Below are 17057 nucleotides of genomic sequence, written 5' to 3'. Positions count from 1 at the left end.
GAATTGGATGTAGTTAGCGTGCCAAGGCCCCATAGGCTTCGTGCCTCCGGGCGAAATAAATTCCATCCATCCATCCATCCATCCACCCTGAGGCCCTCGCGAAGTTTCCCAGTTCCGACGACGCTGTTAATTTCATTGCTACGAAGTACCAACAGTCCTCACTTCCCAGTTTCCACCAGCCCGAGGTTCCTTGTGGAACTTAGCTGCCCAGGATGTCCGACTCGGAGGAAGTCAGCTATTCCCGCGAGGCCACGATTGCCACCATAACCGATTACTACACCTTCCTCACTCGGATGTACATGAACGAGTCCCAGGTCATTTACCCGCCCACCGAGGGCTGGCCATCCATCGTCAATGCCGACCCCGGCAAGCTGCAAGACCTGGGCAAGTCGGACGAGGTGTTGTCGCTGCTGGCCCACTTGCCCTACATCCGTTGCCCCGGTGACTGGAACTACGAGGCGGATGCTGTCCCTCGCTGCTCTTTTGAAGACTGGTCATACCTTTTCGAAACGCTCGACCGGGGTGGAAGCAAGGTCGAATCCGTGCGCGATTACACTGAGGGATTCCCGCTTCGCGACCTTTCGCTCCCTCATGTCATCGGCCTGTCGCACGCTGACCAGGAGGACAGCCCTGTCATCTTGCTCGACACAGAGCTCGACATCATCCACTGGGAGGATTGCACCCGCCCCTATGAAGTCGGGAGGAATCGAGCTCGAGTCGATTGGGAGGAACTGAAAAAGGATCGATTGGATCTTGATGACTTGGATGATGTGGTGTCCCAGACAGAAAAAGACTGGCGATACAGCGCCTCCGCGTGGGCAATCCCTGACTTCTTCGAGGTCCTCAAGGACGAGTTCAGGACTTTGAACTGGGTTCCCATCAGTCCCTACACGGTGCGTGGCAGCAAAGAACGCTGGACTGAGGTCGGCATGATGTCCATGTTGAAGGAAATTTACCGGCAACATGGCTGGCCCGACTTAGCAGCTTACCGCAAGACGGAATGGCTAGAAGCTGTGCGGAGGGCCCTGGTCGAGAACTCTTCCCGACTGTGTGTAACTGAGGCTAATCAAGGACCTGTACGTATGTAGCAAAGCTAAGAACGGATCTCATGCACTTCGTATCTCAACCAACTGTGAAGTTCTCGGGCGAGTCGTTCCTGATCCGACCCTATACCCCCGTCGGTACATCCCGTACAGCTGCAGGTACATGGCGGTGGCGGCACGGCCGATGCGCCGCCACGGGACGATCCCTCCCGAGTCCCAGCACCTGGATGTCACCTGCCCCGGTGAACGATGCTCAATCCCTTACCATCACTTTCTGTTTGCGCGAATTCTTTGCCCTTAAACTGACGGGAGATCTTACATTTGTAGCGGAAGCTTGGAATGGTGTTCAGAGTCCATCATTGAAGCCTCCAGTTCCCAACTCGGTTCCTGGCGTCAGAACCGCTCTGCTTGTTTGTACCTTCTGCCAGGCTCTCTTTCTCACCACCGGCCGTTAAGGTCGAGGATGAAGTCTATCAAGCTCTTCGTTCTCGGCGGTGGCTACGTTGGTGCAAGGCGCTGTCGACCTATACGGCCATAGGGTCGTACATCCGGTTTCAGAGGACGACCCTTCACTGATACCGGAAGGTATCGCGCAGGGTTAGGGCTAGGTGTTATACCCCACCATTGGTGGGGTGGTTGTTTGTATGTAGATAAGATAAGGCTTCCCCACTCTGGATCGTGGGATATCTCCCACCACTGCAGTTGCTGCTTGCAACTACCAGAGGAGGACATCCTGACTTTTCCCCGAATACATGGCATTTGCCCTCTTTTCCCAGCATACGGCTCCATTCCCGTATCATTCACCCATCGCCGATCCTCTCAGCTACATCCCAGACCAGCATGACTGCCCCTTGCCTTGCCATGTCGACTACGCTAACGTACACAAATGGACGCCTTACTACTCTCTCGGCCGTTTGCACCGCTGTGAGTTGCCCATGCTCCTACACTTCTCAGTGCTGCTCCCTCTAGACGACCTCAACACCGACATTCTTATACGGGCTTGCACTCTCGGCACTAGTCCAGCTTCTATGGGCGACAGAACAGTCAGCAATGCCGCTTCAACACCGATCGACAATCCGAAGCTCGGAGACGGCCTTCTCGAGCCTAGCAAGAATGCTGCGCCAGCTTGTTTCATCGATGGCAGAGAAACAACCGGGGAGATGGTGCTTGCTACTAGCGGCGGAAAGGCGTCCAGCAGTGAAGCCTTGGGCCTTTTGAACGGCATGAAGGAATTTCTCACCGCCATAGACAACTGCGACGAAACCTTCCTGTTCGCATACCAAAGACAGACGGTTGCTAGTATGCACATTGGCAGTGGTCTGGGCAAGCAAACGGCTATATCGGCTCTTCAGGCTGTTGCTAGCAGGCTTCAGGACGACTAGTTGACGGCCAACCGCACCATTGCCCAGATTTGCGGCGATGGGCGGGGGCCTGAAACTGTCTTCGGCATCTCAATCGATACCACAGGCGATTTGGTCGGAACCCAGAAGATCGCAGTAGCTTGGAGCCAGGGTGACTGCGTCCTGGGCAGCGATCTGGCTTGTCCTCTGAAGCAAGAGACACTCGCCGTCAGTGTGTTTGACATTGCGTCGGCGCCCCTGGCGGATGCCGGGAATATGACCACCAACGCCGCTGGCAACGCACCAACTACAGCAACGCCACGGCAGTTTCCGTACACTCACGGAGCAAGATCGCAAGTTATCTGTGGCAGAAGGCACAGGCACTTGCCGGGCGAGCAACCTGCGCCCATATCCGAGTCGAGGCAGGTGACGGCTGTGCTTCTCTTGCGGCTAGATGTGGGATTCGCGGTGCCGATTTTCTGCGATACAACCCCAAGTCGGATATATGTTCGACTCTCCAGCCCGGAGACTACGTCTGCTGCTCTGCAGGCGACCCGTATTCGGAGCCGAAGCCTGAAGCGCCGCAACCGAACGCCGATGGTTCTTGCGCAGTGCACTTTATCAGAAACTTCGACACTTGCGCCTCGCTGGGCAAGACATACGGCCTAACTGAGGCGCAGATTGAGTCCTTCAACAAGGGCAAGACCTGGGGCTGGACTGAATGCAGAGCCATGCTCGCGGGCTACAACATGTGCCTCAGCACGGGGACACCGCCGCTTCCTCCGCCACAGCAGGGCACCCAGTGTGGTCCGCTTGTCCCGGGCACCGAGTGGACCGACAAGTCCATCCCCATGGCAGACCTCAATCCCTGCCCCTTGAAGGCTTGTTGCAGCAACTGGGGTTTTTGTGGCCCCTTTCCCGAACACTGCGACATCCACGCTTCCGAAGGCGGCGGCCCAGGAACCAAGCTTCCCGAATTCAAAAGCACCTGCATCTCAAACTGTGGCATGGAGATCAAACAGAACTGGGGGCCCCATCCAATTTTTCTCGCATCGGCTACTATGAGTCGTGGAACATGGCTCGCAAGTGCTTGTGGATGAAGGCCGAGAATGCGAATGCCGACCGGTCGTACACACACATCTACTGGGGCTTCGCCGAAATCGACCCCGCAACTTGGACCGTCGTGCTCAAGGACCCCCATAACCAATGGCAGGCTTTCAAGAATCTACAAGGTGTAAAGCGGATTGTGTCCTTCGGCGGCTGGGCCTATTCGACCGAGCCCGCGACTTACAACATTTTCCGTCAGGCTATCATTACCAACCGAGAGAAGTTCGCGACGAATGCAGCCAAGTTCGTTATAGACGAAGGTCTTGATGGCATCGATTTTGACTGGGAGTACCCCGGGGTAGGTCCAGGGCGTTGCTCTCTTATTTCCTAGCTCGGTTGCTCGTCCTCCTTAATTCTTTTCTGGGCGTCTCGGTGAAGACGCGCATGAGCTTCTCGTCGCCGCCCGAGACGAAGGAGGAGGGCCCTAGCGTGGAGATGCAGTTGAGATCGTAGCCGTGAATCTGCGGACGCGACATTTCGTGCCACGACTCGGAGGATGCATCAGCCGCCTCAACTCTCGAACCGAGCACTTAGGTGTCACGTTGTTCTTGCGTCATTACCCAGCGTACACTATGACACACTGACATATATTGGGACATGCAGGCGCCTGACATTGAAGTAAACGGTGTCCCCATCGGTCAGCCAGGGAATGGCGTCGCCTATCTCCGGTTCTTAACGGTTCTCAAGAGCAAGCTGCCGACCAAGTCGGTTTCCATCGCAGCCCCGGCGTCTTATTGGTACCTGAAGGCTTTCCCCATTGACAGGATTGCCGCAGTGATTGACTACATTGTGTACATGTGAGTTCTCTTTTCATCTCCGGATATGACTGGACTCGGCCTCTTGACTTCGTCTTCGATGAATCCAACCTCTCAAAGTGGCTATGCAGAGTACATTTTCTAATGTCTCGCAGGACCTACGATCTTCATGGACAGTGGGATTACGGAAACCCCAACGCCTTTGATTTTTGTCTATCCGGCAAATGCATCAGAAGCCACGGTAAGACCACTACCAACAGCATACCGCAGTCTCCATAACTGACTTTGATCGTCTCAGTGAACCTCACGGAGACATACAACATGCTTGCAGTTGGTACGTGCTTGATCTGCGCACCAACGTTGGCCTAGCCCAGGTCATTCTCGGCCTGTTACAGTTACCCTAACCATCACCTATCTCGTCATAGTTCCCAAAGCTGGAGTGCCCAACAACAAAATTTTCGTCGGCGAGTCGAGTTACGGCAGGTCCTTCCGCATGGCTGTCGACGGTTGCTGGGGACCCCTGTGCGACTTCACGGGCACCAAACTGCAGTCCGATGCGAATCCAGGAAGATGCACTGACACGAGAGGATATATATCCAACGCCGAGATCAACGAGATCATTCGCTCAGGCGAATGACAGGTCTTCCATGACCACAGTTGCAATGTTGATGTTCTCTTATGGAGAGGTTGGCTCCTACCCTGTTCCCTCGAGTTTGACGACTCTAACCTCGTTTGCTCGGCAGGCGACTACATCAGCTACCTGACACCGACGACCAAGGAAACGAGGCGGGCCGCGTGGAGAAGACGCAACTTCGCTGTCACAATCGACTGGGCCCTTGATCTGCAGGCATTCGGCCCCGAAGATTTCGAGGTGCCTGCCGACCGACCCGCAGCAGGGGAAGAGGGCTGTGTCGGAGGTGACAGCCCTGATCTGAACGCCTACGACTTGTGCGCGTTTGCCTGCCACTAGGGTTCTGTCCAGAGAGCACGTGTAGGTGCCGGGTTACAGGGCCTACTGTACCACTTCCCGCCGTGGTGTCGACAGCCGACTTCATCGCGTGGGACGATTCCGTTGATTACCAACGTCACTGCAAATTTGCCTGCAAGTACGGATTCTGTCCGCCGGACACCTGCACGACCTCGGTTATCGACGAGTACGACGATGGCTAGGTCGAACCCACCAACCTGGGTGGCATAATGGACCGGGATAAGTACGACGACCTGGACAAGAAGACCTGCCACCTCTGGAAGTACCCCAAGTACCGATACAAGGACGAGTGCCTTGACGCATGTATCGACGCTGTCGAGCAGGCCAAGGAGCAAGGCCGCACCACCAACTACAGCCGCGTGGGCAACTTCCCGCTGGACCAGGAGATCCCATGGACGCTATGGCCTGGAGCCGGCGCCTCGGACATGCTCTTTGTTCCGGGGAAGTGTGTGTGCGACCACACGCTGGTCAACTTCCTTGCCGACACCATCGTCGAAGCCCTGCCTATTATTGCCCAGGTATGTTTACAGTTTTCTTTAGCCTTGGGTTCAATGTTCTTAAGCGACGAAGAACTCCTTTCGTCCGCGCCACTCTGTTCTGATACCAGAACGCTACTAGGTCGGGTGTTATGTGGTCATGTCGGCATTCAAGCTGGTGCTCGACGTGGGGTTGGCGGCGATTCCTGGTGTGGGCAGAATCCTGGACGCCGGCTTAGGTATGTACAAACACATGTTTCCAAGGCCCCATCCATCCCCCAAAGCCCTCAAGGTCTTGCGCCGGTTGTTCTGACGTATCCGGGATAGACACCGTAACCACAGCGGTTCAGACGCTCTCATACGCCTACCCGCCCGATCAGGACCCAATTGGAGCTTTCGAATGGTGGCTGAGCTCGTGTGGCGGCACCGACCTTGTGCCTGACGAGGTCAAGCGGGTGTTCGAGGTCCTCAGCACCGTTGTTGACGGCGTGTCTAGCTTCAAGGAACCTCCAAACATCCAGAGAGGCAGCGGCAGAAAGGAGACGACGCAAACCCTACTGATCGATCGAAACCCAAGGCTGGCAACGGCAGCAGTCCTAACGGTACTGGTTCGGGGGGAATCCGAAAAGGATAAAAAGTGCAAAGTTAGTCCCAAGTCGTCCACGACGATTTTGGGCGGCGCGAAAAACACACTACGCTCTCAGTCATGTTACACAGATCTCATTGCCAGAACCACGACCACCACCAAGGACGACCTTGTCATCACGTCGCTGGATTTTGGGCCGACGCCGACCACTGTGTCGCAAAACTGCAGCAAGGCGTGGTCCAAGGCATGCTACCACTACAGCTCGGCGATTGCTCGGCATCCGAATTGGGCTGTGCTGGAGTGTGTTCACGGTCAAGTCAAACAAAGCGAGGAGAACCGACCTGGGGTTGACATATGGTATAAACAACACCACGACTCCTGGAGAAAGTCAGAACAAGGGATGAGCAGGGCCAGTGCGACGTCGACGAGTATCCACCGCGCTATTTCCTCCGTGACACCGACCCAGAAATGCAGGACGCTGGTAAGGAAGGGGGCCAGTTGATGAGATACGTGCCCTGGAGGGAGAATCAGGCGACTGGTCGGCATTGGTTAGGTGTCTGCTTTCGTCCCCATATCGCAGGCTGGACGATCGCCGAATTCGAGAGGAGGTTTGCCCCCGTGCCCGCTCACCTGAGAGACGTGAGGGAGGAAAAGACACACACTTCCAAGATCACTATCCAGCAAGCCAAAGTGCCGGTCGATGTGAAGCCTTACTGGACATTCTCACGGTTCGAGCACGACACCAACCCTCCTGTTGATGCCGGCATGTGGGAAAACGGCTGCTGGCCAAAGAAGATCGCTCCCGATGAGCCGGGATTCACCATTTGGGGCTGGGACAAGTGGTACGATGATAAAACACCAGGCCACAAGCGCATATACGAGTTCGACAAGCCGTATAAAAAGCCTTGACAAACCACGTTGTGAGCTCCGACAGGCCTCCTGGCTCCCGCGCGGTGGCTGACACGGCGACTGTGGTCGAATTGCCGCCGCTGAGAACTTCAAATTGGGACCTTTGTAGCATAAGATTTATGAAAATTACTCAAAGTCATCTGCAAGAATCCCAGCTTCCAGTCATAACCGCAGACGACCCCGAACCATGACTCTGCACAGTGAAGAGACTTTAGTACTGTTGTCCCTAGTAGCAGAACACTGGCCCCGCAGTGGCTGATCCAGCGGCTGATCCGAAGTTGGCGTAGGGTTGGCCCACTATAATCAGCAGGTGGCAATATTCCCCAATAATCCACGCCACTGTATTTTTCGCTGCAGTGCTCTGTTTATATCGCTATAGTCGTCGCTGTAGTTACCATCACGCTCACGGCTGTAGTTATAGCTAAAATGCGTTCAAACTAGGAGCCTTGGATCTATCTATATTCTAGCGCTCGCCGGTGCCCGTTGACCGGCTTTGTGGAGCTTGTGGCTCGATGTCCAAATGAACCAACGGGAGCCAACAGTGGCGGCTAACTTGCAGAAGATAATTGGGAACGTAGGACGTTCGAGCCAATCACTTAGGACCAATCGGAAGGAGCCCTGGAGGTGCTCTAGAGAGTCTCAGGAGCATGAGAGAGCACCAGTGGAAGGCCAATCAGAGGACGCTCTAAGAGGCTCTCGAAAGCACCGTAGAGCACTTGTTATCGCAGGTCTGTGAGAGACAAGTGGCATCAAGGCGAGGCACGGGGGCGCTGCAAATGCCGACTCTATTCTGCTAATCGCAAGATGGGGAGAAAAGGAAGAGAATGGATGGATGGATGGATGGATGGAATTTATTTCGCCCGGAGGCACGAAGCCTATGGGGCCTTGGCACGCTAACTACATCCAATTCGTTGACGTTCGGTCATCAACTCGTACAAGCCCTCTACTCTCTCCCCTTTTCTCACGCCACCTGTAAGGAAGAGAAGCTGTTGTGGGTGGTGTTGTGGGTGGTGCCCCACATCCTGGGCAGACCGGATTGCCCCACGTCTGATGTTTCAGCCCTGCCACACCAGAGCCATCACACATCCAGCATCACCACTGTATGGAAAACACCACCATTGATAATCACCATCTTCTGCTGTCTCTGGTTGCACATCAGGTCATAAGCCCTCTGATGCTTCTCTGAGCAACTGACAACTTTCTCAATATTATCTCCGACCTTACCGTCGTCAATATCTTTTACGTTAGCGATACCACAGCGATCCAATCACGTTGCCGACTAGTCTAGTTCTTTGGATCCTACATCTTAGCATTAAGGATCAACCTACCCCGGATGAGCTTTCATCAACAGCAGTTATTGAAGCTCGGATTCGCTATTCAAGCCGCTTTGCTCCAGTGGCTTTCACAGTACATTGCGACTCTCTTGTCGGAAGGTATCCCGACCGTATTACGGCTTTCTTTGGTCAGGGTCCTCTCGATTTCATCCTCTATATCGTCTTCTGTTGGAAAGCCAACAGCCACGGATTGACCGCACCATAGTAATTCGGTAACAAAAGATGGGAAACCTCTCAATCGATGATGATGTTTTTGTCTCCGTTCTTCCAAAAAGTTACCTCCTGTTCCTGATCCTGAGAATCCTGGTGCCAGGCCATTAGTCACGCCTGAACTGCCCTTCCTAACCACCTGCCAAATCCAACATCTTCCGTTGATCACCAAGTCGGTGTAGTTGGTTTAGCCCCTTTCATTGACATTATATCGTTGCCAGCATCTCAGTCAAGATGGCTAGCAACGCCGGGCCACCGGCAGCACCGCCCCAGTTCATGCCAACGCAACTGAACGCCTTGTTTGGCCAGTTACTAGCCCAGAACCTCAATTGCGTTGTACAGACAATGCGTCGCGTTATCCACCGACAACTAAGCTTACTAAGGCGGAGGACCACCTGACATGGAGGAGCAAGTTGATTGTCAGCGGAACAGGCGGACATTCCAATGACAATTGTATTCGGCTAAGCTACAGTCTAGGCTCTATTCTGTCAGGTACGGGCAGACTTGATTGTCAAGACGTAGCTCAAGGAGCTACCAACAGAACACGCGGGACCGCGAGATGGCGGCGGCGGCGCAACATGAGGCAGTGATCGCGGTGGCCGACCGCCCACCCTCACCAAAACGACCGAGCCGCGCCCGGAAACCGAGTACAAAAGTCCGTGAAGCGATGCAATCACTGGAGGATACGGCCCCTATGTCGAGAAGAACTGTAATCTATGCTATGCGAAGCACCGCATCGAGAGGAACTGTTTGTGAGAGACGAGCAATGCGGAGGCGAGGCACAAGGGCGCTGCAAGCACTACTCAATTCTGCTAATCGCAAGATGGGGAGAAAAGGAAGAAAAGCTGGAAGAGCTCTCGCGATGGAGAGGTCAAATGCCAGAGCAAATGGGGCACGCGCGAGCAGACAAGCTCGAGGTACGCGCTTGCCGTGCACCGCAACCCCTCTTCCTTACCTACAGGTACTTAGTCTTCTCCCATGCCGATCAACAACAGCACAGAGAATCAAGCACTTTTACCACCTTTCAATTTCAATCCACTGCTTTGACGGGGAATAGCTCTTTTCCAGCGCATATCTCAGCGGTCTTTGCCCTGCGGGTTCCAACATGTACAACCATCTGTCACGAAAGGAGGCTGGTGTGCTCGCTCAGCTCAGAACAGGCATGGCGAGACTGAACGGTTACCTTCACCGGATTGGAGTAGCACCGTCAGATCAATGCGCATGTGGGAATCCTCTGTGCCTTCCGCGCGGCCTTCTCTGCTTCTGTGACAGAGAAGAACATACGCGGTGGCTTTGCAGGTCCTGGCCTTGTGCGGTACGACCCAGGGAGGGTGCTTTCTGAGTTGGATGTAAAGCTTCGTACACCCACACCTCTGAACTCTCGGGCCGGCACTCCACAACCTTGGGTCTTCCAAAGGCCACACAACCCCCAGAAAGCCAACTGTCAGTCAACGCTCATCAAGACTCGCATCGCCAACCAACAGAATAGCTCCCCGACTTCAATGTTGGCCGCCGTGAACCAGCTTACCAAGGGTACAATGGCCGTGATGCGTCAGGTGGCTCTCCTTCGTGCAGAGAATGCTTCACTCCGCAAGGCCAACGAGGCACTAAGCAAGCGCCGGAGAGCGAAAACAACACGCGTGCAGTTTGAAGGATCCCTTGCTGTACAGGATGCAAAGAATCTACTTGACAAGGAGGCTGCAGGTGGGGTAGTAGCGCAAGAAATGCAGCTGTATGGTTATGATGCAGGGGGCTCTCGTACGAAGGTTCGGTGCTGTGGTGTGTGTGGCAAGCCTGACAATGCACGCACTTGTCGGAGGGCTGCAGAATCATTTGATTCAGCTGTTTCCGATGTAGTTATAGTCAGTTCTCAATGTTTACGTGTCACAAATGGCGATAGTCGGTGTCGGGTGGTAGAAATTGCACACTCGCTCATATTGTACGTTATATCTATCCCCCTGACGTTCGATGACAGCAGAGTGACATGGTGATGGTGATGGGGCTAACGATTCTAGTTCAAGGTTTGGTGCTCCGCCCCCCTTTCCACCAAACCATGTGTCAACCTTTGAGATTGCCTACCACAAATCACTACCACATAGCTGCACTGCCCCCGCACTGCCAAGTCAATAAGTGGTGAGGCTCTGTGAGAATGCAACCCCCGCATGTTGGGCGATTCTCAGAGATAAGACAGGGATTAATTTCTATCCACGAGACACGCGGCTTCACATCCTCCACCGAAAAGCCACAGCACGTTTCAATTTTGCCGCGGCCCGCGTCACCAACAAGCCTACTTTATCAGCTTCACAGCCAGGGTTCGGGACCCCAAGCGAGGGACGAGAGATGTATGAACCGGTCTGGGACGAAGATGGCCGCGAAGCAGGAAAAAAACATCAGGAGGCAGAGCAACAGCCACGCATATCCCGCACCTTAGAGAAGCAGACGGTTCGCGTAATCGCATCTAAGTCCCTCCAACTTTCTAGCTATGCCGAGCTCACAGCACTACTGCAACAACCGTTTTCAAAGTTTGCCCGGGGCGACCCAAGGGACCTGATCCAGATCCGGCCCCCGGCGCTCTGCAGCGTCTGCTACAATCTGGATCCCTATGCGGCCCCCCAGGATCGCAGCGGCGAAGACGGCACGCGGGCATGGGCCAAAGCCGAGTACGCAATCCCTCCGGACACGCCAGTTGCGAAGATCAAGATCAGCAAGTCGGCAGAGCTGCTGGAGTCTGCACAGCACGGTTGCCTCACCTGCGCGATAATTGCTACGTCGCTTAGCGGAGTCTCTCCCGGCTGGGAAGAGGGAGAGTCATTCATGCATCTCTTTCTGGCTCCCAACCTACCCTTGGTAGTGAGATTGCAACATGGCAGCACGTCGAGCTTGAGGACAGGAAAGGAGTCGATGGTCGATCTCGGAGTCCTGCTGCCCGAGGGTTCAGCGATGAACTGGGATATCGAGATCACAGTGAGCGAGGAGAAGAAACCGCAGGCGCTGGAGATAGAAATCTACAAACGGAACATTGCCCCTGAGCAGTCAACCGTCGGCGGTACGTCTTGGACTCTTACCCCTGCGTCTTAACATTGGAAATAGGGGCTTGTTGACAAGTGCCTGCTAGCAGACCTCGTTCTGGGAGAGCTCATCAGGGACATCGGCACTGCCACCCCTGTCTCGCAGCATGCAGGCTCGGTTGAGTGCTACAAGTTCATCAAAACCCACGTCGAGAGGTGCATGCTGAGCCACAATTGCTCGTCATCAGGGCATCTGCCTAAACTGCCCGACCGCGTCATCTGGGTGAAGGCGCCGCAGAGTGAAACCCCCAGCGGTATCCGACTAGTGGAGAGTCAAACGCACGGGAAGAAGCGAGCCCCTTACCTGACACTGAGCTACTGCTGGGGCCCCGTCTCGCCTTCGACCTTCATGACCGACGAGTCCAGTCTTGAGACGCATAAGGCGGGCATTGCCTACACGGGCCTACCTCCGCTCTTTCAGGACGTCGTCGATCTTGCCAGACTCCTTGGCATTGAATATGTCTGGATTGACCGGCTGTGCATAGTCCAGGGGTCCAGCACCGACTTTGCGAGGCAGGCCCCTAAAATGGGAACCATTTACGGCAACGCCACGCTGACCATTGCCGCTGCCTCTGCGGTGCGTTGTAGGCGCCTGAAAACAAACATGGCCATAGTCTTACTGACAAGTTCCCAATGATATGCTAGACGTCTGAGAGTGACCGCATCCTCGTCGAGCGAGACCTGAAATGGAGCACGTACGACCTAAAAATCACCGAACCAAGCATGGGCAAGCTCTCATTCCAGGTACGTCGGCGGTCGCAGCCGCTCGGGATGGAGGCACGGGGCGGCGACTACGGCAAGGTGTCAACGCGTGCGTGGATATGGCAGGAGCGGTAAGTCTTCCCAGTCGTATCGACATCGACATCTTCTTAAATAGGGGGTCAACCCCCCAAAAGTCGAACAGCATGTGTTCTAACTCGAAGCCGTCCTGCAGAATGCTGTCAGCCCGCACCATCTTCTTCACCCAATCCGCCCTAAAGTTTGAATGCCACGCCCACTCCATCTGGGAAGGCTTCGGCGAGGGCGTGACAGGACCGTCGTGGAGCGCCCAACTCGACAACGTCACCTACAAGACTTGGATGAACCTGGTGGAAGAGTACACGCAACGGGATATTACCCGCCCAGCAGACCGGCTGCCGGCCATGGCGGCCACCATGCGGCGGATCGCCAAAGCGCGCGGCTGGTCGCCGCTGTACGGCATGTGGGCGAGCGCGCCGATTGACAGTCTCGGGTGGCATGCCAAGGAGTGGGACGGCCCCGGGTTCAGGCATCTCTGTAGGGTACACCCGGGCTTCTATGCGCCGACCTGGAGCTGGGCCAGCGTCGAGGGCCCTGTGTCGTATGTCAACGTCAAGAGGATGGACGCGTACGACCCGGCGGTCGCCGACCTCGAGGTGACCAAATGGGATGCCGCGTCGGGCGTCATCACCGTCCGCGGCCGCGTCATTGCCACGGAGGTCAGGTGCGAGGTTACCGAGAGCCCGTTTCCCGAAGAAGAAGAAGTTGGAGACAGCAACCCATCAGCCTCTGAGGAAAAGACGTTTGACTACCACTATAACATACCGGGTTTGACACAAAGAGGGGTTGGTGCCATGCCCATCACCGCCGACGTCGCCTTACAGCCGTGGACGGGCGTCATCAATGGCGAAAACGTCTCGACCGTCATCCGCGTTCCGGATGGCGAGCTGTGGCCGGAAAAGTCGTGGTCCGGCAACTGTCTGTGTTTGATGGTTCAACGGCAGACGCTGAGGTGTCTCGTCCTCGTCTTGGGTCAATCGCGGCGTGTGCCGGGGGCTTGGGAGCGCATCGCCACGGTTGATGGGCTTGAGCCGACTCTTTTTGACCTCGCGGCGAGGGTTGTTTTCGAAATTGCTTGATCCCCCTTTTTCATCAAATCAAGATTCATATTGCCATCTGCGATAATCGTCGCATACGGCCATAGGCGGTAGAAAACAGTCGGGTGAGGTTTAAAGCAACGGATCTGGTGTGGCAGCCGTTTTTCGCGGACATCATTACTTGACAGATGGAGACGAAGGCTTGCCATGTCTCTCTGTCTTGCCGCGACTTGACCGAACTATACACTATGGGCCAAGTCTCTTTTTTTTAATCCCTGCTGTAGACCATGGGCCAAAAACTCGTGGTGGGAAAGGCCGGAAGGGTCACCCGGGGAGTGAGATCCCCCCTGTGCGTTGAACCTTCGCGCAGAGTTGATAAGTGTACCACTGACGTTGACGGCGGCTCAGGACCGTGTGCGCACGAGACCACTAGCACACATATGACTTGGTTGTCTGCAGTGCCCATCACGCAGCAGGACAATGATGCATTCTGTGATATTGACGTTGATTTGTGGCTAGTCCTTGCCCACTCAACAGAAGCTATTCCAACATCACGCCTCGGCGCGACTGAGCCACCGGTGTGATGGTCGCCAAAATCGGGTCAGGTCGCACATATACAACATTGATATTGCTACGAAGAGAGTAAGAGCTAGATGGCAGGTGTGGGCCTGCGACTAGATATTAGGTATTGGAGCAGAGACCCGTAGTATCACTAGAGACATATGGAACATAAGCAAGTAAGAACAGGAGCGGGAATCCCGTGACAACTGCACCAGCCCTATCTAAAAGGTCCACATTCCTTGAGACGGATACAGTGGCAAAGCGATTGTTGAGTAGAAGAAATTTCGCAAAAGTGCTGGTACTTAGCGAAGGAAGCTATGAATTCATCGGTCCTCCTACACACTTCTCGTTGCACGCTATGAGAAGAAATGAGAGAGAGAAAGAGCAAGGATATAGAAACAATAAATAGAACGTCGAAAGGCGAAAGGGCATCACTGTATTTCCTCTGTAATTAAATTGCTGTCTGAGAACGTGAAAATCAAGATATAGCCCGAAGAACAGCCGATTGACACAACCGTTGCAGATGTAGCTGAAGATGATGGCCGGTACTCGGGCGGCAGCCACCGCAGGTGTTTTCTTAATATGCAATCTAGGCACCGTTGCTGCTTAAGCCATATCCAACAGTGACTGGCAATGAAGGACCAGCAGAGGCAGGGCTACGACCAAATCTGCGTCATTTCGTAACAAAGTTGAATGTGCCAAGCTGGGTGCGTAGACGGTAAGGGTTAGATTGATGAAACTGGAGATCGTGAGGGATACGACCGATCCTGAGCGTCGGCTCGCGCTGGCCGCTCGTCATATCCCAAACCTTCACTGTTTTCTCGTGAGACTCCGACGCCAGCCGGGTTGCGCCCCCCCTTCCCCCCAGCGCTTCATTCAGTTCAATCAGATCAGATTAGACACCCAAACTTGGTTGATTGACAATCCCGAGCTTTGAGTCTGATTAAACTGATCTGTCTGACTATTAATCTGATCTCTCATACCCAGAATAAAGCCATTCCTGTCTCACATCAACCCGATGTTTCCTAGCCTGAGAGAGCCCTGCCTGATCCAGTCTTTCAGCATCTGCATGGACTCAATGGTCTGATCCTGTAGGCTGTGCCGCTGTGGGCCAACGGTCAGCTTCGCGATGCTAAATGCCCTCTCACAGTCAGATGCCGTAGCGGGAATCGCCAGGATATCTAAAGCAAAACGGCTCAGCTGAGGGAACGTTGTCCTGCGATCTGCCCACCACTGTATAGGATCATTGACTTCCTGAGGCTCGAGCCTATAGTATCTCTCGAGCTCGCTGTCTGATTCCGACCGTCTCGGCCGACGGCTCTTCATCCACTGCTCAAAAGGAGTCTGCTCCTTTGGGGGCTGCTCCTCCGGCCCAGGGGATGCCGATGGCGACGGGCTGAATGGATTATCGGGACTTTCAGGAGCTAGATACCAACGCTCAAAGTAATCCTTGAGATCCTGCTTTGCGTTGAGTAGCCACTGGCCTTGATCTGCCCAAACCTCCTCGAGGAATGAGAGGCCATACTCTGGGTGAAGGATAACAGCTGCTGAGTAGAGCGGTGAATCAGCAAGGAGAGTGTAGTACTCATCAAGCTTGACCCAGGCGTTGGTGATTGACGCCCTCATGTACGCTCTCTCGTCCCTCTGCATGTCGCTGATGCTGCTGTTGTTCAAGGAAGTGTAGGATTCCCTGACATGCCTAGGAAGTGCAGCCTCGTTGAACGGAAGAGACTGGCGCTCTGAGCGACCTCCCTGTCTCGCAGATCGCCGGGACTGGTGCTGAAACTTGCGTGGGCTCTGCTGTATAGGTTGCGAGGCTGATTTCAGCACCTGTTCTGCTGCCTCTTCCTCAAACAAACTCTTCCAAGCCTCCAGATGGTCTAAGAGAAACTCCATCCCGGTCATGACCTCCCACAGCTGCCCGTGGCCGTTGCCCTTTGCCCATCCTTGTGTTCTCATCGTCATATCGTAAATCGGCTCAAGGATATGCTGAATCTCGCCTAGGAGCCTCCAATCTTCAGTTGAAAGCTGGTCTTCAGAAGGAATCCTTGCTGCCGCTGAGCCGTCGAGCTCGAGAGCCATCAAGTATGCTGTAATATGCGCACGCTTCTTCCATGCCCGCTTGATCATCAGGTACGTTGAGTTTCACCGAGTAGCGTTGTTCTGCTTCAACTCGAGCTCTACTAGCGATTCTCGTTCAAGGACGAAGTCCTCAGAGCCATCGCTAGCAGCACTAGCAGCATCTTCTTCACGAGCAGCCTTTCGAAATGCCTCTATCTGCTGGGGGGATGCTCTGATGAATTTGACAATGTTGTGGAGCTTCCCAATGGGCCCCTTGCGGCGCCAATGCTGGAGGGCCCTGTCGTGCTCTCCAAGAAGCTCCAGATGGTCAGACTCGAGCTCAAAGACGCTAGCATCGTCCCCAAAAAGAAAGGCCTTTGCTACAAGGTTGAGGATATGACCAAAGCAGCGGAGTCTTCGCTTCTTTGCATCAGCTGCTGTGAAGCGAGGAAACTGGAGATACAACGCGTTGAGGCACGTATCGTTGTTCAACGCGTTGTCTGAAACACAGGCTCCAATCTTAGATTCAATTCCCCAGTCTCTGATGACCTGCTCGATGGAATAAGCTATGTTTCTGCCGTCGTGGGTGCCCTCGTGGCGCCGAAAGGCAAGCATCCGTCTCTGGTAACGGAAAGTTGGACTGAGAAAGTGGCCGAAAATAGTGACGATCGAGAGGTGGTTTGGGGACGTCCAAAGATCGAAGCTGATGTGTATAGACGTCGGGGCAGCCTGGAGCTCTGCACGGAGAGCTACCTTCCCTGTTTCGAAGAGTCTCGAGACTTCA

At 54.6% G+C, this 17057-nt stretch overlaps 5 protein-coding genes across 5 annotated transcripts; all 5 read left to right on the top strand.

Annotated features, from left to right (window-relative positions):
- The first annotated feature begins 94 nt into the window (after positions 1–94).
- N657DRAFT_649755 (uncharacterized protein) lies at positions 95–1103 on the top strand. The gene has a single exon (XM_062793794.1). It carries the CDS (start codon positions 213–215, stop codon positions 1086–1088), a length of 876 nt encoding a protein of 291 aa, XP_062643560.1. The 5' UTR covers positions 95–212; the 3' UTR covers positions 1089–1103.
- A 692-nt stretch (positions 1104–1795) lies between these two features.
- On the top strand, positions 1796–7204 carry N657DRAFT_666429 (glycoside hydrolase family 18 protein; the record flags this gene model as incomplete). Its single annotated transcript, XM_062795336.1, has 15 exons — positions 1796–2335; positions 2426–2631; positions 2697–3283; positions 3406–3788; positions 4094–4287; positions 4401–4486; positions 4544–4579; positions 4671–4705; positions 4886–4931; positions 4989–5193; positions 5241–5388; positions 5479–5751; positions 5852–5948; positions 6037–6353; positions 6680–7204. 15 exons carry the CDS (start codon positions 1796–1798, stop codon positions 7202–7204), a joined length of 3678 nt encoding a protein of 1225 aa, XP_062643559.1.
- A 1725-nt stretch (positions 7205–8929) lies between these two features.
- On the top strand, positions 8930–9227 carry N657DRAFT_245765 (uncharacterized protein). Its single transcript, XM_062786404.1, has one exon. The coding sequence runs from the start codon at positions 8983–8985 to the stop codon at positions 9145–9147; it is 165 nt and encodes a 54-aa protein (XP_062643558.1). The 5' UTR covers positions 8930–8982; the 3' UTR covers positions 9148–9227.
- Positions 9228–10028, top strand: N657DRAFT_245772 (uncharacterized protein). The gene has a single exon (XM_062786405.1). The coding sequence runs from the start codon at positions 9308–9310 to the stop codon at positions 9803–9805; it is 498 nt and encodes a 165-aa protein (XP_062643557.1). The 5' UTR covers positions 9228–9307; the 3' UTR covers positions 9806–10028.
- A 1060-nt stretch (positions 10029–11088) lies between these two features.
- Positions 11089–13693, top strand: N657DRAFT_684103 (HET-domain-containing protein; the record flags this gene model as incomplete). The annotated part of the gene is made up of 4 exons (XM_062796640.1): positions 11089–11794; positions 11867–12393; positions 12462–12649; positions 12751–13693. The coding sequence occupies 4 exons, from the start codon at positions 11089–11091 to the stop codon at positions 13691–13693; spliced, it is 2364 nt and encodes a 787-aa protein (XP_062643556.1).
- Between the last annotated feature and the right edge of the window lie 3364 nt (positions 13694–17057).

This window comes from Parathielavia appendiculata, assembly GCF_033297405.1.
Source record: "Parathielavia appendiculata strain CBS 731.68 unplaced genomic scaffold N657scaffold_22, whole genome shotgun sequence".
Classification (NCBI taxonomy): Eukaryota; Fungi; Ascomycota; class Sordariomycetes; order Sordariales; family Chaetomiaceae; genus Parathielavia; species Parathielavia appendiculata.
The sequence above is the reverse complement of the archived record's forward strand: the minus strand, read 5'-3'. Positions and strand labels throughout refer to the sequence as shown.